This window comes from Fusarium musae, chromosome 8 (assembly GCF_019915245.1).
Source record: "Fusarium musae strain F31 chromosome 8, whole genome shotgun sequence".
Lineage (NCBI taxonomy): Eukaryota > Fungi > Ascomycota > Sordariomycetes > Hypocreales > Nectriaceae > Fusarium > Fusarium musae.
This window is the reverse complement of record NC_058394.1, coordinates 1803331-1823854: the sequence shown is the minus strand read 5'-3', so window position 1 is coordinate 1823854 and position 20524 is coordinate 1803331. Positions and strand designations below refer to the sequence as shown.

General features: G+C 49.4%; 5 protein-coding genes across 5 annotated transcripts; 4 read left to right on the top strand and 1 right to left on the bottom strand.

Moving 5' to 3' along the window:
• Nucleotides 1-876: 876 nt before the first annotated feature.
• Nucleotides 877-2234, top strand: J7337_010829 (uncharacterized protein; the record flags this gene model as incomplete). The annotated part of the gene is made up of 3 exons (XM_044828399.1): nt 877-972; nt 1022-1327; nt 1374-2234. 3 exons carry the CDS (start codon nt 877-879, stop codon nt 2232-2234), a joined length of 1263 nt encoding a protein of 420 aa, XP_044676953.1.
• A 429-nt stretch (nt 2235-2663) lies between these two features.
• Nucleotides 2664-3616, top strand: J7337_010828 (uncharacterized protein; the record flags this gene model as incomplete). The annotated part of the gene is made up of 2 exons (XM_044828398.1): nt 2664-2708; nt 2777-3616. The coding sequence occupies 2 exons, from the start codon at nt 2664-2666 to the stop codon at nt 3614-3616; spliced, it is 885 nt and encodes a 294-aa protein (XP_044676952.1).
• Nucleotides 3617-6567: 2951 nt separating this feature from the next.
• J7337_010827 (uncharacterized protein) lies at nt 6568-11994 on the top strand (the record flags this gene model as incomplete). The annotated part of the gene is made up of 1 exon (XM_044828397.1): nt 6568-11994. One exon carries the CDS (start codon nt 6568-6570, stop codon nt 11992-11994), a length of 5427 nt encoding a protein of 1808 aa, XP_044676951.1.
• Nucleotides 11995-15691: 3697 nt separating this feature from the next.
• On the bottom strand, nt 15692-16510 carry J7337_010826 (uncharacterized protein; the record flags this gene model as incomplete). The annotated part of the gene is made up of 1 exon (XM_044828396.1): nt 15692-16510. One exon carries the CDS (start codon nt 16508-16510, stop codon nt 15692-15694), a length of 819 nt encoding a protein of 272 aa, XP_044676950.1.
• A 3258-nt stretch (nt 16511-19768) lies between these two features.
• Nucleotides 19769-20475, top strand: J7337_010825 (uncharacterized protein; the record flags this gene model as incomplete). Its single annotated transcript, XM_044828395.1, has 2 exons — nt 19769-20215; nt 20284-20475. 2 exons carry the CDS (start codon nt 19769-19771, stop codon nt 20473-20475), a joined length of 639 nt encoding a protein of 212 aa, XP_044676949.1.
• Between the last annotated feature and the right edge of the window lie 49 nt (nt 20476-20524).

Here is a 20524-nt window from a genome sequence, read left to right as displayed (position 1 = left end):
CAGACCCACTTGAAGATATATGGCTTTAATCCTTTGAACCTTTGAAGGGAAATCGTGAAACTATCTTTTATTCCTTGGTCTTTTGCCGTTGGCTCGTTTAGTTACTCTGTTCTGACTTTTCGATGAGGTGTTGTACAGGTTAGTAGAAACCCTCTTATCGCGATACGGTCATCAGTGATGCGCAGCAAATCACAAGCGACGAGACCCACTGTATTATAGCCGTATAGCAGAGGCGAAGGATGATCACGTAGGCAACTAAACTCAAGCATCACGAGCTCCAACCCCAAGAGCTATACCAAGCTCTCACCAACTCTAAAAATGGCCTCGTCCTCCTCCAAACCGCCAGAGGAAACTCTCATGCCATTTTCGTGCTATCAGTGCCGTAACCGTAAACTAAAGTGCGACCGTTCGAGCCCTGAATGTAGCCGCTGTTCCGCCACCGGCACAAAATGCCAATATCCCTCTTCGCGCAAGAAGCCCGTGATAACAGCCACGCGACCACGGGTCAAAGAACTCGAGTCGCGATTGGGTAAGTAAGTAGCAAAGTTTCTGAGCGATACTAATGGGAGTAGTCGACCTGGAATATCGGCTCAAGGCGACGCAGGAAGAAGGATATCAATCGTTCAGACCCTTTGAACCGTCGGAGAATCAGCTTACTGAGACGGGAAGATATGAACAACTTCCCCCGCAAGAAATCATTGAGGACTTGTGAGTGAAAATCATCGAGAGTAAAAGAAAGGACCTGACAGTTGTAGGACGAATGTCTTTTTCACAAAGGTTCATTGCGATGCGCAATACATTCATCCCTCGCGATATCTTGCATCGCTTTATCTTCCACCTCATATGCAACCACCGATGTGTCTTCAGTACATAATCATGGCGCAAGCTGCACTTGTTTCACCGCCTCACAAACACCTCGCAGATCCCTTCTATCGAAGAGCGAGGTATTATCTTGAAGCTGATGAGCAAAAGGTTAGTCAATCTTTAACTGTGCACAACGGACGTCAACTGACAACACTAGGGCGAGGGGGAATATTTTGTCACTCTCGCCCATACGCAATGTTGCATTCTCATGGCTCATTTCGAAGTGCTAAATATGTGGTTCTCCCGATCATCGATGAGTACATCAAAGTCTGTTCGCCTGTCGCAGATTCTAGGCCTCCATCAGCTCGATGGTAAAAACGACTGGAGACGAAATGCAACGCTTCCGGAACCAAAGGATTGGTGTGAGCTTGAGGAGAGGCGAAGAACACTGTGGGCTGTGTTTTGCAGTGATAAGCATACGAGCGGCACTACTGGATGGCCAAGTCTGATGGACGTCAACAAGGTATGATAGATAAGAGCTGAGAAGATACATGGCTGACACCTTGCAGATCAGCACGCTATTGCCAGCCTCGGACGAAGCCTTTCAACTTGGCATGGAGGAACCCTCAACGTCATTGCCTCAAGTTCTCGGCGGTGACAACTCTCTCTGCTCGTCATTCGGATATCGCATTACAACGACTCATTTATTCCACGAATGTCTCGATCATACTTACCAGGACCACCAAGCCTCTGACCTAGCAGACATCCAAAACAGTCAGTTCTGGAAACGCCATCGCGATCTCGACACAAGTCTCTCAACAGCGTTCATTACGCTCCCCGAAACGCTCCGCGGGTCACTTACTCAGGAAGCAACCAACATAAACCTCCAGTTACACACCGCGTCAATATGCATCCACCGCGTCGGTTCCGTCCAGGCCAAGAAGCACAGTATCTCTTCTGATGTACTCTCCAACACACAGGCGCGTCTTGTCCCTTCTGCTGACGCGATATTTAACATCATTGCTTCGCAGCCTGACGTGACAGCCATGTTCGGCAAACCTCTTGTGACATTCGCAGCATATATGGCGACATATGTGTTTCTAGAAGATTATGTGTCGGCACAGAATCGCAGCAGCGAGATGAAGATGACAGCGCTCATGGATCTCATGATCACGATTGGACGCGAGAACCCTGTTACTGCATCTGCAGCCATACAAATGGCGCATGAGTTACGGAAGACCGGGATTGATGCATCAGCTGTTGACAAGGTCCAGGATCTTATGGAGAGGAGTGCAAAAGGGCCGCTCTTGGGACAGCAGAATACGGCTGAGGGCAGCGTCTTGTTCTGCCCATTTGATGGACCTTCTGGACCTGCGCCACCCGGCGTACCAAGCGAGATACTGAGGGGTAACCTCAGCGGTTTTCCTTAGCTTCTATATCCGTGTCATTCACGAAGTGTGATTCGCTGCGGATATAACAAAACCATTTCTGGGCAATCATTCGCATTGCGCGACATAAACGTGAACGCGAGGTGACACCTGTCAATCAGCGACCAAATCCATATCGGGTAATCAATACACAAGGAACTCAACAGAGTTGACGCAAGTGGCAAACGGCCAAGCAAGGAGCTCGATCCGTGATAATGATTGGCCTGTCACGAATAATCATTGACAAAGCCTTTGCCATTTAGAGAAATGTGTACCCGATGCTAACAGTGGAGAATTGCTGCTCATCACGCCGACGGCCGATATTTTATACTCCGCCCGCATTGCATTCGACGTTTCCCCAGATATGCAAGACATTTCTGTTCATTTGTGACTGTAATCTTTCCTGGTAACCAACAGAACGTTGCATCCAAAATGCCGCCCATTTATAAAGTTGCTGTAATACAATTCGAACCAAAGGTCAGTCCATAAACCTCGTTGCGACATCTGTATTGATCGTCTGATGTCATTGACTTACACGTTATCAGGCCATCGTTGTCGAAGAAAACTTTGCAAAAGCAGAAAGTTATCTTCGCTCAGCCGCTTCAAAGGGATGCGATATTGCAATTCTCCCTGAATTCCATTTAACATCATGGGTCCCCGAGCATCCCGAATTTATATCAGCCAGCAAGATATCAACAGGATATCTCGCGAAATACCAAGCTCTAGCTAAAGAACTCAACATCAACATCGTTCCTGGCACAATCTGCGAAGTTCATGCAGTTCCCCATTCTAAAGATGAGGAGCTCCGTAACATGGCATACTTCCTTGCCGCAGGAACAGGCGAGATTTGCGGCTCTTATCAGAAGAAGAACCTGTGGCATCCTGAGCGACCGCATTTAACTTCTTCAACGCACACCCCACATACTGCATTCGACACGCCGCTAAAACACGCTGATGGAAGACCGGTACGCGCTGGTATGGTGATATGCTGGGATCTAGCATTCCCCGAGGCGTTCAAAGCGCTCGTCAACGACGGTGCTGATATCATACTCATACCGTCATACTGGTTTATGGATGATAACGGCGAAGAAGGAGCCGGTCTCAACCCCGATTCTGAACGCATCTTTTTGAATTGTACACTTACGGCACGAGCGTTTGAGAATACGGCCGCGATTGTGTTTTGCAATGCTGGAGGACTGAGTTGTGTGAATATGCCAATCTTGGGAGCATTGGGAAGAATTGAGGTTGGTGAGGAGAAAATGGAGATTGTGGACCTGGACTTGGATGTGTTGAGAGTCGCGGAGGAGACGTACAAAATCAGGATGGATATGAAGAGTGAGGGATGGCACTACAAGTATAACATGAACTCAGGTTCAAAGGCATAGAAGGGACATATAGCCTTCAGTTATGTATATAGAAGAAAGTGGATTTTACCTCTTGTCAACCTTGGCATGTCTGCTGCTGTATCATACAATCACCGGATAATGAATGGAGCTCGACAGAACCTGGTGATTATAGATTGGTTTGGCATTTCGCTGAGTCATCAAATTATCAAGCGTCATTGGTCTAGGGGTTAGGATTCAACTCTTCCATTGAGAAAAGTTGAGGCTCGGATTCGAATTCCGGATGACGCACGATTGCTTTGTTTTTGTTTTTTGTTTTTCTTTCCTCTCTGCTGTCGACTCCGTTTCTACCCACCTGACCTTTTTCAGCCTTTTTGAATGATTGCCAAGAGTGATTTTGTCTTGCTCTCCCCTTATCACAGAGATGTATACCTGTTTTGCAAGACACGCGACTCGGATTTGCCAGGGAAATACTGCTCATCCTAGTTTCAACTCAATCGTTAGATCTGCCGAGCTGGTATGATCTGACGGTTCAACGTCTTTGACTCGCGATCCTGATCGATCGTGTCTCAGACAACGCATCGACTTTTGAGTCTGTGCAATGGAGGCGGTAAGGAGTTTCAGTCATGAAATATGATCTGATCCTCTCGAGTCGCCCGGTTTGGAGAAGACTGCATGAGGCTGAACATGTTATGCAAGGGAGGACACAACCTCAGGACTTTGCAGCTGAAAGGTGATCCACCAACGAGATATCATTGGTTGTGAAGGAGGTCTATGGATCATGTTATTTCCGTCGGGTTACACCAGCGAGGGGCTTTTGCTCCGTTCTTCATCTCAATAGTCTCTGTATTACACACATTGAGCCTCTTAGAAATGTAACTTGGGCATCCACCGCAGAGCTCACTCTGCAAAATCATCCCTTTGGGCACGACAGTTCTCTTGCATGTATGGCCTCAAAAGATACAATATTGCGGTCAGAGGTTACGTTTTGCAAGGTGCATTGCCAGAAATACTTGAATCTTGGTGTGACCACCGGTCAAACAGAGTTCTCCATTATATTAAGTGCTTGATTGACCAAACCTTTGTACAATGCAGTCGAGCTGCCTTCTCGTCCTGCAAGGGATATCATATAATGCGCGGATTTTAGTATGCACAGCGCACTGCTATTGTGAAATGGTTCACTACTGTTACCAACAGAGCCATTCAGAAGTTGAATTTTAAGCCTGTATCGGCGGAAGTTCCCGTTAGGGGCCAGACACCCCAGGGCCTCTGCAAGTCGCAATTGAGAAGTGATACAGGTCTGAGATGCCACCGTCACTGTTCTGCGACGTGGGGTCCAAGGAATGTGATGGCAAAATGTGCCAAAAATGTATCACACAACATCGACTCCATAAAATCAAACAGTCGAGGATAATAAAACGGAGTTTTCCGTGTGCCTGAGGATTTGCAAGCCATAGTTGATGTCTCCATGTTTCACCGAACTGCCGAGATCCGGCCATTGCAACGTGGCGCTGCCTTAATTTAAACTGTACATAGCGCCCGTCAAGCCTAAAGTCTGAATGTTTCGGTTACTTCGAAGGCCGAATGTGATGGGAATGAATACGCGCTCCGAAAGTTAGCGGCCTGATAAACTAAAGTGGTTGCAACCTGTTTCACCAGAAGCCCAATTAACACCAGACATTGATTATTGTTTCGAGGTTGACATACTTTTTATCAGAAAGGAGATTCCAACATAAAGCACTATTTTAGAGGATATGGGGCTGTGTTGCTGTGGCCAGTCTTTGGCGGTTTGATGACTTGGTGACTCGGTGTCAGTCCAAAGTTTATGAGGAACCCTGGACAATGCGGAGAGGCAGACTCAAGATAAACACACCAAATAGTCATTCGCTTATGACCGCCAAAAGCGTATTACAAGACTTACATCAAATCACGGTAAACGGCTCTAGGGAGTAAATCTATCGCTTTTCTTTGTACATATCATATGGGCAACCACGTCAGCTGAATCGATGACTTCAAAGTTCATAGCGGATGCTAAATATACTCGTCAAGATGGTAGTTTGGGCGCAGCTTGGGTCTGGGAACTTGCCAAGAAGCTCTCATAGTTATTGCCACTAGTAATAGTACTTGGGACATCTCCCTGAATACCAGGGATTTCAAAGCCGAGGCCCCTGTCAAGTCACAGTAGCAGATATTGTATATACACATCCTAATGTGATTACTGGAGCTGGGCAGAGAACCAAAAGAGACATTAAAAAGTCTAATACGTAGGTGGCTGCTAAACGGGGCCGTCCTTGACTCAGCCCCAAACGTTGACAGCAGAACGCTCCAGCCATCGTGGAATGCCGGCTTTGATTCATGCTGTTGGTTCTATCAGAGAAAGGAGTATTGGGTCTCTTGGCCCTTAGACCGTACCTTCTGTCCAATTTCTCCTGGATTCTTGGTAGTTGTATCCCGTCACTGAATTCAATGTTTACAACTTTTATTGTTCGTGATTGATGGCAACAGAACTGCGAGTAGGAGAAAGACCTATCACCATGGTTCCAAGATTCACATCGAGTCATCGTCATGAGCGGCCGCCCCCTTATCTGGATGGTTTCACGCCAGAAAGACTTTCATCCGATCAAAAACAGCCCAGGCCTGGATCCAAACCCTTCAGCGGTGTTTTGTTTAAGATCTTATTGTTCCAAGGCATGTAGCACTACGCCTTGTTCGATCTGGAATCACCTGAGTTGCCATGATTCTGAGAACCCTCCTTATACCACATACCAACGAAGGCATCACACAAGCCAGCCTAATCAAACATTGATCCAGGATGTATCGAAGACCGGTATTTCACAGTGTTGCTTGTCACCAGCAGTCACTGGCTTGTTTATTGTGACGATAGGTATGTTGAGATGCGTCTGGTCAACAACTACCGAGATATATAGCACGAAGCTTCATCGACTCCGTTGTTCAACATCATCAACAAGTCGACGAATTATCACCTAATAGCCATGACTCACTCTCTGAGCTGGCGAGCCCTCGTGGCTATCACCCTGACGGTTTCAGCTTCTGCATATCCCCATCAAACATACCCAAACCTCGTCCCACGTGCCGGATGTCCCATCCCTGATATCTGCACCTGGGGAAGTTGCACCAACACCACTATTGGTCTTGATCCTCGAAACTGTGGAAAGTTCGGTAACTCCTGTGAGCCCTCAGAGATCTGCGTTGCCGGTCTGTGTCTCCCGCTTGAGCTCGGTACAGATGACTGTCCTACCGCATGCAAGCCTGGTCAACTGTGCACCAACGGCGAATGTGTCTCCATTGAGATCGCAGTCGATCCTATCCACTGTGGAGTAGAGTCCTGTGATGCTTCATCTCTTTGTATCAACCAACAATGCCAAAAGCTCGATATCGGCTCGGATCCCGCATCCTGCGGCCCTTCCAATAGTAAATGCGATGTTGGAAGCTGGTGTCTCTATGATACCTGCGTTCCCTTTATCCTCGGTACCGACGTTCAAGCCTGCGATGAGAGAACTTCATGCTCTCTCGGTACATCTTGCCAGGACGGATACTGTCGACAGATATTCCTTTCCACCGACATAAACAACTGCGGAGAAGATTCCCAGGCCTGCACTGCTGGGCAAGTGTGTGTGTCTGGGCAATGCCAGTCCCTTGACGACGAAAACGCAGACCAGAACTGCGATACACCCTGCGAGCCTGGCTCATGGTGCCTCGGTGGTGAATGCGTACCGATTAGTATCTCTACAGATACTTCTCAGTGCGGCAGTAGCGCCGAACCATGTGACAAGGGACAAGTCTGCGTCTCTGGGCAGTGCATTAGCGACGTGGTTCACAAGGAAAGCATCCCTAGAGCAGCTTGTAGTCCTTCTACACGTCTAGGAGGATTTGTCTTCGGGCCAGGGGGATCTACAGATCAGAACAACAATGAAGGCGGTCGGGAAGGTTCTCCCAACGACGCCACTTCGGGGCAGGGCGGAAATCAACAAGGAGGAGACTCTACCTCGAACAGCAACGGTTCTGGCAGCTCTCCTGGTGACGCTTCAGGTGGAGGTGGTCAAAATCAAGGTGGCCAGAACCAAGGTGGCCAGAACCAAGGTGGCCAAGGCGGTTACCCGGGCGGCTTCCCAGGCTCACGTCCTGGTTCCAGCTCTGGCTCTGGTAACAACCAGGGTGGCCCCAACAACATTGGCCCTGGCCGTCCAGGCCCAGGCGAGGATGGTAACGGATTTCCATCTTCTGCATGCGAGCCAGAGTGCGCATCAAACTTCATCTGTGTTAGCGGAGAATGCCTTTCGGTTTCGGACCCCTTATCCTGCGGACCATCCAGCACCCTTAACCGGCTCTTCCATCGCCAGAACGATGTTTGTCCACCAGGCTACGCCTGCATCGACGACCGCTGTGTGCGGGTAGATGGGCCTATTAGCTGCGGTGGCTCTATCTGCCCTGCCAACTATGCCTGCATCCAGGAATCGTGTGTCCCTCTTGGAGATCCCACCGACTGCGGTGGTGAGACGTGTGCCAGTGATGAGATCTGCTTGGGTAACACATGTGTATCAAACCCAGCACTGGCCAGCTGTGTTGATGTCGTTTGCCCTCCCGGACAGGTATGCCAGAACGGAGACTGTGTTGTCATTGGCTCTCCTGGTGCAAATGGCAATCCTCAGGGTAATGGTGGTAGACCAGGCGGTGATGGTGGTTCATCCGGCGGAGGCTCTGGTAATGGCGGCTCCAATGGAGGTAACGGTGGAGGTAACAGCGGATCCGGTGGTGGTTCCAACGGCAACAATGGAGGTTCCAATGGGGGAGGCAACGGTGCCTCTCCTGGCGATGGCTCAGGCAATGGAGGCAACGGAAATGGAGGCAACGGAAACGGAGGCTCCGGTGGCGGTGGTAATGGCAATGGAAGCTCCGGTACTGGCGGTAGTGGCACTGGAGGCACAGGTGGTGGCTCCAACGGCGGATCACCAGGCGGCAATGGTGGTTCTCCTGGAGGTGGCTCTGGTAACGGGCCAGACAGCGGCAACCCGGAAGGAAACGGTGGCCGGCCTGGCCCTGATCTTGGTGGTGATGGCTCTTCTACTGGCAACGGTGGTGGAGATGGTGGCGCAGCTGTAACTTCACCACCCGCAGGTACTGCTACCCGCTCGGGAGCTGGAAATCTTCCAGTTTCGACAGCATCCAGTGCTGATGCCAGCGATGACGCCCCGATTGTCAACCCTGGCCCCGGTACGACTGGTACCGATGGGCTCTCAGCTTCAACCACTAGCATTCGAGGTCGTCCCGATGGCAATGGTGGCTCGACTGGCTCAGGTGATGGTGGCGGCGATTCTCCTACCGAGACTGACGCTGCTACGTCTGATGCAGGACCTATCGTCGGCCCTGGATCTGACTCGACAGGCCTTTCGGGTGCCAGCACGAGAGTGACGGGTGGTGCAGAAGGTGGCGGAGGCTCTGAGATCACGCTCAGCGGATCTGCTTTACCCACTGACACTGGCGGGGAGTCTCCTACCGACGGCGGTAGCTCGGCAGCTGGAGGTGCTGGTACCGATACGACAGACATTGCCAACCCTGGTGCGCCTACCACTGACGGAAGTGGTATTTCAGCCTCTGAGACTGGTGCCACTCGTACCGGTGTTGATGGACAGACAGAGACAGCCTCCACTACTCAAGACGCAACTGCAGAGCCAACTGAAACGACACCATGCTCCACAGACGATGATTGTCTTCTCAATGTCGCTCTCTGTGTTTTCAACGGCCTCAACATTTGTACTTGCGTCGATGGAGTCTGCACGCAGCAGCCCGGAGGTCCAGAAGGATCAGGTGTCACCGGCTCCGACATTGGAACTGCAACTACTGGCAACGGAGAGCCGACTGATAGTGCTGGGTCTACAGTGACTGATGGTACTGGAGAGACTGCTACTACAACGGGAGACCCAGCGGCCACATCGACAGTATCGTGTTCGACAGATGATGACTGTCTAGCCAATGCTGTCTTTTGCTCAGATGGTTTACTCAATCTATGCATCTGCGTTGACGCCATTTGTATTCTCGACCCTGCTTTGGCTTCGACCACTGATGCCAACAACGGACAGACGACCACCGTCCAGGATGCTACCACCACCGATGGAGAAGCAGCCGCTACATCATCAGCCGTTGCTTGTGATACAGACGCTGACTGTTTGGCTGACCTCGGCCTCTGTGTCGACGGTTTGGTTAACCTTTGTATCTGTGTAGATGCCATCTGCATTGTCGATCCAGCGTTAGCCACGACATCTGGTCTTGACAGTGGACAGACAACTACAGACGCTGGTGCTACGACCACAGAGGAAGCAGCAGCAGCGACATCGTCAGCAGTTGCCTGTACTTCAGATGATGACTGCTTGGTTGACGTTGATCTTTGTGTAGATGGTCTACTCAATCTATGCGTTTGCGTAGATGCTGTCTGCATCCTTGATCCAGCATTAGCCACTACCACTGCCGATGCTACAGTCACAGCGACAGAGCCAGCTCCAACAGATACCACTGCAGTTGCTTGCACCACAGCCGATGACTGCACTGTCAATGTTGACCTCTGTATCATCGGAGGGCTCAACCTTTGTGTCTGCCTCAACGGAGTCTGCGTTGCTGATCCAGACGGTCAGGAAACGACCGCTGCGAACCCTACTGCGACGAACACTGGTCCAGGAGCTACTTCTACCGCAGTAGCTTGCTCTACTGCTGACGATTGTGCTGTCGATGCGGATCTGTGTCTCGACGGGTTGATCAACCTTTGTGTCTGTCTCAATGCCGTCTGCGTTAATCCTGGGGGAGGCAACGATCAGACAACTACGGAGACTGGCGCTGGCGGAGGACCTACTACAGCGCCAGTGGCTTGTTCTACAGCTGATGACTGTCTTGCTGATGCGGATCTCTGCTTGGACGGTCTGCTGAACCTCTGTGTTTGCCTCAACGCTGTTTGCGTTGTAGCAAACCCTGGGGGTGATCCAACAGAAACAACTGATCTGCCGCCTGAGAACACAAGAACGCCATGCGCCACCAACAGTGACTGCACAGCTAACGCTGCACTCTGTCTCGACGGTTTGATCAACATTTGCGTTTGCCTCGAAGGTTTATGTATCGCCAACCCTATTGCGAATCCCACGGAAACAACCGCTCCTGCGCCAACAGAAACTGCTACGACTTCCTGTAACACTGCCGACGACTGTGCCGCGAATGCTGGTCTTTGCTTAGACGGTCTCCTCAATCTTTGCGTCTGTGTCAATGCCGTTTGTATACGACCACCAGGCGGTGGCGGTAACAATGGCGACCCCTGCACTGACGACACTGATTGTACTGCTGCTGGAGCTGTATGCCTCGACAGTGGTGTCTGTGGACCTGACCCAGGAAACACACCAACTTCTTGTACTACAGCAGACGACTGTACTGCCAATGCGGCTCTCTGTCTGGATGGTCTACTGAACCTCTGCGTTTGTCTTAATGCTGTCTGTGTACAAGCTGGGAATGGCGGCGGTGACGGTGATACTTGTACAGTTGATGCAGACTGTACTACAGCTGGGTCTATCTGTCTTGACAGCGGCGTCTGTGGACCTGATCCAGGCAACAACCCAACTTCATGCACTACAGCAGACGACTGCACTGCCAACGCCGCTCTCTGTTTAGACGGTCTGTTGAATCTCTGCGTTTGTCTCAATGCTGTCTGTGTACAAGCCGGTAACAGCGGCGGGGACGGCGATACCTGCACAGATAATACAGACTGTACTACGGTTGGGTCTGTCTGCCTTGATAGCGGCGTCTGCGGGCCTGATCCAGGGAATAACCCAACTTCCTGTACCACTGCAGATGATTGTACGGCAAACGCTGGCCTTTGCCTCAACGGACTTCTCAACATCTGTGTTTGTCTCAACGCGGTCTGTGTACAGGCCGGAGGTGGCGGCGGAGGTAATACTGGCGATGCGTGCACCGGTAACGCTGACTGCACCACTGCAGGAGATGTATGCACCAACGGCGTGTGTACCGCAGCAGGAGGCGGAGGCACAGATGCTTGTGTTGACGCCAACGATTGTCTCCTCTCAGTCAATCCCCTTTGCGCTCTTGGTCTTTGTGTCTGCGTTGATGCAGTCTGCGCCACATCTCCCGACGTTGACGAGTGTACCTCCAACGCAGGTTGCAGTACTGGAGCTACTTGTCAAAATGGCGTTTGTGTTGACAACACCGATTGCACTGGTGCCGCAGATTGTCTCGCTAATCTTGATCTTTGTGTTTTGCCGGGAGTTTGCGCTTGTGTCAATGGTGTTTGTGGACTTGTTGGTAATGGACCTGCGCCGGAGTGTGCTGCTGCTGCGGATTGTCGAACTCTCCCAAGGTGTCGTCTAGGATTATGTCTCTGTGTGGCTGGACAATGCGTTCTTGGGTAATGGAGATGATGATTGGAGCTGGTAGGGTGATGGTTATATTCATGTATTTTAATTTGGTGGTTCAGTCTGCATGCTTCTAATTCTTATTCTAATATCGATTCTTTCTACAACAGCTGCCGCTCTAATGTCCGTCATTTCGACGCGCTGCTGTATGTCCTTTATTACCAACGCAACATGGCTTACGCTACTTGTTTCAGTCCGTCTGGATCTTCCTTTGTAATAAGTACACTTTCATGATGTATTCGAAACTCCAAATACTTGTAGTGCCCTGTATGTGTTGTTAAAATCATGGAAAGCCAGCTTCAGGGTAGCGCTGTTTTGTTACTGGGCACGATTATTTATGCATCGATGCGAGGCTGCATAAATAGCACTGATGTTTCATGGTCTCAGCTTCCGAGGCGGGGAGACGGGGAGACGGGAATTGTACCTACCATTGTGATCCCTCGTGTGGATTGATAACATGGGAAAGCTGCATACAGTAGTGTGTGAATGAAGTCGATATTCGGAGCGAATCCGGGGCCCCTGACTTGCCAACCCTCTGGGCCGAACAACTAGTTGGGTGGATATCGAGAGGGCACACTGGGCCAGTGCTATCGAAAGGAAGAGCTTTTCCTTGATATAACACATTTTCCTAGACCCTATAACCAAGAGCAACGCAGCATGATCGTGTGCAATCCATTATCTGGCGCAAGTCTCCAGTTCACAGCCTGTCAGAGCTGACTGGGGCTCGGAACTGTCGCCACGCGAATCAGAAAGTTTATTCTCATACTAAATGCATGCAGGTGGCGCCAATACTTGATAGGCTTAGTTGCTTTCACTTGTTGCCTTGGAAAGCTTCTTTCACGAACTTGGGCCGGCAGGGCCGGGCCATTTTCTCAGTTGGGGAAGACACTGCATCCGCCAACCTGAAGACTTGAATCAGGGCAAGACTGAGGCCATTAGATGAGTCCTTTAATCTTAGAGTGCTATTCCCTTTCGTCTCTTGTTTTGTTGTAACTTGGGCAAGGCGTTCAACCTAACATCTAGCATTGGTCCGGCGCTGGTGTTCCCCCTAAGTGGAACGACTAATTTGCCTCGGAAGAATGGTGGGTGCTACTGTTGACTTCATTCTCTCTCACCTCGCTCTATCACCGCTAGAGCCAGGAAATCCCGGTCGGCGTGCTACTTGTCCGAGGCCTATGTAGTTTGACGTATCCAACCTACTGAGTAAATGGGTCCTGATCAACTCGCAATGTTTGAGTAATTACCACTAATCTCGTCGTTATAATGGCTTCAAATATGGGCGGGCCCGTACAGTAAACTGAGAAAAAGCCGCCACAAGCTTCGCTCTGGAGACTTTACTCGACCCGGCATTTCATTTGGGCTCTATCGTATCGGTTCGTGGTGGTGTGATCGGGATTGGAACGTATTATCGGAGTGTATTGGTGACCGTGTATCGATATTGATGAAAAGCCCCTTTCATTTTGATATAGTTTGTTGCTTTGCCCTTCTAGGATCTTCCCTCTTCCCCTCCAAGCTGATTGCTTAGAGTCCTTGTCTTTTATGTACCTCCTTCGGTATGCGGTATTGTTCGGAATTTTGTTGCGGGATCGGTGATGAACTGCGAATACATACACACACAAACATATTTTACAACGAAAGAAAGATCACTCCAGTCAGTAGTAGGAAGTGAGCTTTTTATAGACCGACCTGGTCATCTTTTTACATAGAAGTTACATCATCAGCATCAGGTAGTCGGTTCATTTCGCGGTGCACGGGTCGCAAGGAAGGGGGGGAGCAAAGGTCACGCTGAGGATCCATAACGCGCAAAGACGCGCTCAAAGCCAATTCAAAGGTCAAACAAAATAGGGAATGTCGCAATGCTATCGTCAGAAAAAAATATTACTTCAGTCTGTCATATATGATGTCCAAGTTTGGCTTGAGAGATACCAACATGATCGTGAAATCATCGAGTACTTCTGCCAGCTTGGCGGGTGTGGCCATGATTACAACTCTACAAGGGGCATGAGCTTGACCCTGAAAACAGCTTTGGCATTGGGTCTCTACCTGACATGGCTGTATGTTTACCCCATCGTATTTCTTATCGTCTGGCTGGCCTGGGTCGATCTGTGAATGGGAGCAGGAGTACAAGACTTCTCTGTTCCTTTTCTTCAAGGAACAATTCACACTGTTCATCAGAGATCTGGTGATTGGCCGATAGCTCAATCCATTAAAGGTAGCCCCCTCCCATCTTTCATGGGCTTACAGATGTCCCGGTACACAAGCCCAGCGTATGTTGAGGAGCACCAACTAAGTGGCACTGCGCTCACAATAGTTTTCCAACAGTGACTTCCCTACTTGGTTACTCATTTTACTTACCATCGGGTGCCACATGAATGGCATCTTATCCAGACGTAATGTAGTGTAACTACGATTGTTGCTCAACCTGTTGTTCATGTTGACCAGCTGGACCTGGTGACGCTGTGCTTGTCTTGTGAGACATCATTTGTAGATCTTACGTGTTAAGTTCCGAGAATTATGATTGGCTACGGAGTCACAGTCCGTGTCACAATGGTTGGCTAAACCCAAGGGCGGTTGCTGCTGAGCTAGGTCGGTGCGGCTAATCGTGCATTTGCGCTGTGCACATTATCGCTCCATCTCGATTTGATCCCAGTAGAATTGGTCATCGATAAAACGATGCGTACGCGTTTCGATTCGCATCGAGGCAAACTTTTCTTTTTTTTGTTGTGTCTAGTGATGCTGGCACACTCATTGTTTCTGTGGAATCGAGTCGAGTTGGCGATGGACGATGACAGAGGCCATAGCATGGGGCGTCGGAGAACTCTCCGTTGCCGGTCTATACCGGAAACAGAATAGAACAAATGATCTGTGGGGACTGAACGTTGCCCATTTAGAGTTGGTGAAAGTATGTAAGATTGTTGGTGGCGGAACGAGAGCATGCATGTCTGTGATTGTGCTATTATTCCGCTCTCAGTTGCAGTGTCGAGAAGTAAATTCCTGTGGCCCCCTGGTCCTGGAAATCGAGTCAGCCCGATGATATTTCCGCGGACCGTTGTAATTATGGCTTTTCAGCCCAGCCAATCTTTGCGTGAGGGTTGCCTCCGGGCATCGAATACTGACAGGACCTCTGACCACTAAAATACCTTGGGGGATCCGAGTGGCGAGAAGAGTTCAACGTTCGGGACATGGTGAACAGACAAGAGACAAGACTGCGAGGCATGCCACCGTTGGGTCTTTGAGCGGTTCTCGTGCTATGACATTGTCCAATTTTGTATTGACATATTTTACGGTCGGATAAGGTGATACAGGCCAGATATCGCGACATGATTCGATTCAAGGTGACAAATAATACAAGCAGTAGAGCATAAATTTGCATGTGGCAATTGCCATTTAGCGGAGCCAGTGAAGTCCATTGGCCTCTTACTGCGATATCTCCTAACGCCATTTGAACGTGTCAATCCCATAAAATTCGCAGGAAAACAAGGGTTTGTAAAATAAAAGGAAAGAAGAAGAAAACCAAGAAGTGTAAGATATCATCCCATCGTATTCGATATCTTCTTTGGGTCTGGCAAATCACATTGACTCCTCCGCTGCATTTTAATAAATAAACCCTTCAGATTGCCGACCGACCCTTTTATCGTATCGACTCGTCATAATCATCGTCCTCGTATATTATAATCATATATAGATGCCTTTCTCAATTGTGCTGGTTGTATGGGCAAAGCGGCGGGGTCGCGTGGTTCTGCTTTCCTTCGCCCAGGTCTTGAATATATCGATGCGCTTCATTCGCAATGTAGTTTTGGATCAAGCGACATTCGCAGTCCGTGTGCTGTAAGAGTCTCATCTTGAGTTCGTAGACCTGCATCGTGAGTTCGGACACGCAGTTTGACAAGTCGCGGTTTGTTTTCTCCATCTCTTTTTCGTCGGCTCGAAGCTTCTTGGCGTCTTCACGCTTCTTGACGCGGAATTTGTTGGAGGCGATGCGGTTTCTCTCCTGAACCTTTTTGCTGTGCTCGTCGAGTTCTTCCTCCGGATCAGGGGACGGTGATATCGTAGGTTGCGGCTTGGCAACTGCCTTCCCTTTGCCGCATCCTTTCGCCTTTCCGGGTACTGCTTCTGTTTTGGTTGTCTTACGAGTTGACGCGCGTTTTGGAGCTTTCGAGGCTATGGATCGACTCGCATTACGTTTTCGTTTGTTGGGCTGGGTTGATAAAGAGCCTCGACGGCTTTCGGAGTCCCCCATCGCATTCTCTACACTCGTCGACTCTGTGGAAGGAGATGGGACGGGATAAGTGTGCGTTGAGGTTGAAGGGGATGCCCATTGCGTCGACGAGTCCTGATCGTAGGTGTACTGAGCGTATCGTTGGTGGTGTTCTTGCGCGCAGGCATTTGGGGCGGCCACATTTAATGCTTCGGCAAAGGCGTCGTTCTCGGGGGACCACCATTGCTCCCAAGCGCTATGGGGAAGCGTGCCGTACAGATTCATGCCCGATGGATCTTGGGCCATGAGCTGCATGTTTGGGTCGCAGGGCTGGCTGCCATCATTGGGAGGATGGCGTGGTTGAAATGGAGGGTAAACTGTACTCATCTCTGCAGCTTGGATAGTGTTGCTGTTAGACGGCTTAGTCGAGTCAGGCCCTGTAGTTTTAATCAAGTCAGGAACCGTATTGGAGATAAAATGTGCTACCAGGAATGAAGCTTGGACCCTGCAAATTGAGGCGAGGAGCAAATGTTTTAAACAAGATAAGCATAGAAGAAGGGTGGAGGACCGGGTTAGGGGGGCAATGGGGGAGCCAAGAGGGGGCCAAGAAACAAATGGCGAGCGTCTAGCATACCATCATACAGTACCAACGTACTGTAGCACGAAATCTGGTGTTTGCCAAAGTCAGGATAAGGCAAGACAAGACATGAGAGGGGAACTGACCACCAAGCCCAAGCCATCAAGTACGCAATGAGTTTAGCCCTGGGGTTGTGTAGATGCACGCAACTGGGGTCTGGAGTCAGGGATGTGAGGGGCTAGAGGGGTTGATAAGAGTGGACTTTAAGCCAGATGTCTCACTTTCTAGTGAAGAATCCGGCTTAAGCTACGCTGAGAAAGCAATTCAGAGCATTGCCGGCGGGGATAGCAGGAGATGCCATTGATGATTGGGTTGGATATTCTGGTAATATACAAATGTGATAGAAGTACCCCAGTAAATGAAGCTCAAATTAAAAGTCTCACGGCAGTATATTATGACATGGAGTTCACCGAGGAGAAAACTGCATCAAGGCTTTGATGGATGAGCACTGTAGATATCAGTGCGCATCCCCACGAAAACAAAAACAGCCAAAGCCAACCAAACAAGCTGTGAGACATTGGGGCAAACAAAGATCTCCCTCCTCAGTGTCATGAGACGGTTGCAGCAATACCCGGAGCATTTCTCCCCGAAGTTCCTCACGAACTACTAGACCCAGACGAGTCTAGCAGCGCGTGAGGGGAGACTGTGAAAACTGAGGCGTCGGGGGTCATGATTGGATGAGATTCGTCGGTTTCAAGTCCGATGGTCATCATTGGTGGATAAGGTCCGGACAGTGGGACTGGAGCACAGGTACTGACTGTGCTGGAGGTATTTGGGCCCACGCATGAGACAGTAATTCATGGCTTGTTGGTTATCACGAGAGGGAGATAATAAGAGAGAAGAGAGTAAAAAAGAAAACAAAAGAAAGATCAGCGCTATGTAGACTTGTCACATCTTCCAGGGCTACTACGGCTATACGGGTCCCATTATGCATGCCAACATCCGCTATCGAATACCAAACAGGCAAACAAGATGCAGGTCTACAGTGCAAAAATGAAACGGACGGAAGAAAATGATACATGAGCAGATGAGTAGTTTGCAAGATAGGCAGGGAAGACACTTCCGTCAGCATGTCCGTACATTGGCTGAAGAGTCTGACGTGGATGCAACGGTACTCACCAGCTAAGCCCTCATTGGTCAGCGTGGAACAGCGCCCAATCAGCGTTCACGGAGGAGCGAGCCGTGTACAGGCCCTCCAATGTACGTACATACGTACCCAACATGGCTTCATAAAGGGACGAGATCAAGGCTTTTTTTTTTTTTTTTTTTTTTTTTTTTTTTTTTTTTTTTTTTTTTTTTTTTTTTTTTTTCCCTTTCAGTGGGGGGCACTACACTACATCTGCAAGATATCACATTCTTTACATTTTGTTATATCTGTTAGTTATTCTATCTGTTCGTTATTCATTCCGATTTGGCTTTTCTCTTTATTTACCGAATGCTACTCTTTATCTCATGAGTCCCCTTAGAAATCGGCAAATCGTGCAGATACCATGACGATGCGTTTGCGTCGATGCTTGCAAGCCACGCTAGAAGATAACGAGGTGATACTTTTACTGCACTCCATGGTGAATGAGGTCTTCCTCAGTGACAAGAGTTCTCATCACACCTTTCATGCATCTGCAGAGCAAACAGTGAACTGTGCAGCGTGCACTGCGTGAGAACTTCAAGATCCTCTGGCATATTGTAAGTTGGAGAAGAAATGTTTAAAGATCTGCAGGATGGGTCTTTAGTCATTGGAATGGGTGTGTCGTCACCTTGTTTTGATTGTCTTGGATAGCGGCATCACATACCAGGTTTGTCATATCTCCGCGGATTGTCACAAACATCCTCCAATATGGTTGCACTGCATGCGTAAGGTCCCCTTGGTTTTGACGGAGAGATCAACTTGTCTTCATCAAAAGTACAGTAACGTTAGGTCGTTTAAAAATGGGTTGTGGACGAGATCATGTTGTACAGCCAGGGGGTTGGGAGGCAATCTTGCACTGTACTGTAAAAAGGAATTGCCGACGGATCACTCCCCGGTGGTTCTTAATGGTGGATAATTTTTCTGGAAAACGTCACCAAACGCTACTTATTTATGGGAAGAGAGAAGCGATATCATCCAAGAAATGGCACCAACGTGCGTATCGAAGGGTTTAGGAAGCCATTATTGCTGTAAATCACGAAAGCAATCGTTACAAGAATGTCCAGGCTATTGTATCTGCGGTGAGTCATAAAACAGTCGTCTCTCACCCTAATGAGCTAAAGTATTGACAAGGTTGTGCGAGTAGTGGTTGTCTGGCTACTCGAGACAAGGTACCAAGGCTACTGGTACTCGGTGCTCACGGGCGTTTTACCACCAGTATCTCACTCCCCCATCCATCAAAGGTCGAGGTTGACTGAAATCTTGGGACGGTATCTCATGATACCAAGATCGAGTCAGTTTGCTGATGACGGAATCAGATGTCATGGTGATTGTCACAGGCCGTGTTGACAGTCGAGATCAACTCTATAATTTCCGTCTTGCGTTGATAAGGCTCAAGGGGCGTCGTTCTGCCCAACTTCCGTTAAGCTCCTGGGGGAGCATCGAAATTCTCAGGTCCGTGCCGAGGCTTGTCCTCCGATCCAATGCCAATAAACGCTCCCTTCACTAGCTTGCCCAGAGCCCTGCCTTTTTATTGTATACAGTAAGAGAAAATAAAACATCACTGATTTTCCGTAGCCAGTTTCTCCGGTGGTCCCTATTGGTTCTGGGATTTGTAAACCTCAATGGCGATTATTGCACAGTGGCCTTTTTCCTCTCCTTCGCAGAGAATATGTAGCACACCAGCAGAATTCTTTTTTAATCGTGGCCACGATGATTCACTGCAGTAGTATGAGACCAAAGAGCCTCTCTTTATTAGTATTTCTCTCAACAACATGATCTCCTTTACTCTTCCACAACCCACCTCGGCATAATGTACGCACCAGCTTCTTCAGCCCCTTTCGCCCGTGCCGCTCTCAACCCTCCCGTACGCTTCGTACCACCATGTACAGCTCCAGCAATTGTCAAGCAGGAACCAGATAATTCGGAACCAATACTGATAGGCAGTAACAGTCCCTCGCCCGAACCTCGATCCAGCGTCGAATCCCGCAATCGCCTCTTCACGTCCCTCGAACTCGGCGATCACATCTTTCGAAGCCCACGATCCATCACGACTCCCGACGATCTCGACGACACTGAACTGAAACGATGCTTCGATATCCTTCACGCTTGCAGTCTTGCCACCGAGTTCAATGCGACGCTCTCCAAGACGAAGGATACAATGGAGGACTTCCTAACGGCCATCTTCAAGAATTGGACAGGAGACGCGGGTGAACCGGACAAGCCAGCTATGGACCTTGTGGTTCGTGAGTATATCAGCGTTGGAAACATTTGCAGTAAGAGACATGTCAATTGCAACGTCACTTGACTTGTCGTTAACCCTCCTAGGCCAACCCGCCAATCACCGAACCAGCTCCTCATGCGGTGAATCATCATCCTGCCGCACCCCAGTCTTTGGAATCGCCACTTATCGAAGTCGACCAGCACAACTCAGCATCAGCTTCTCCACCACGGAACCAGAGCAAGGCTCAAGTCAAGATGCGCAAGACTTCTTCTGCCCGATGGAACGCACTGATGTAAGATGGGAGGAGGGTGATTGGATGACCGACTTGCGACGGAGCATGAAGAG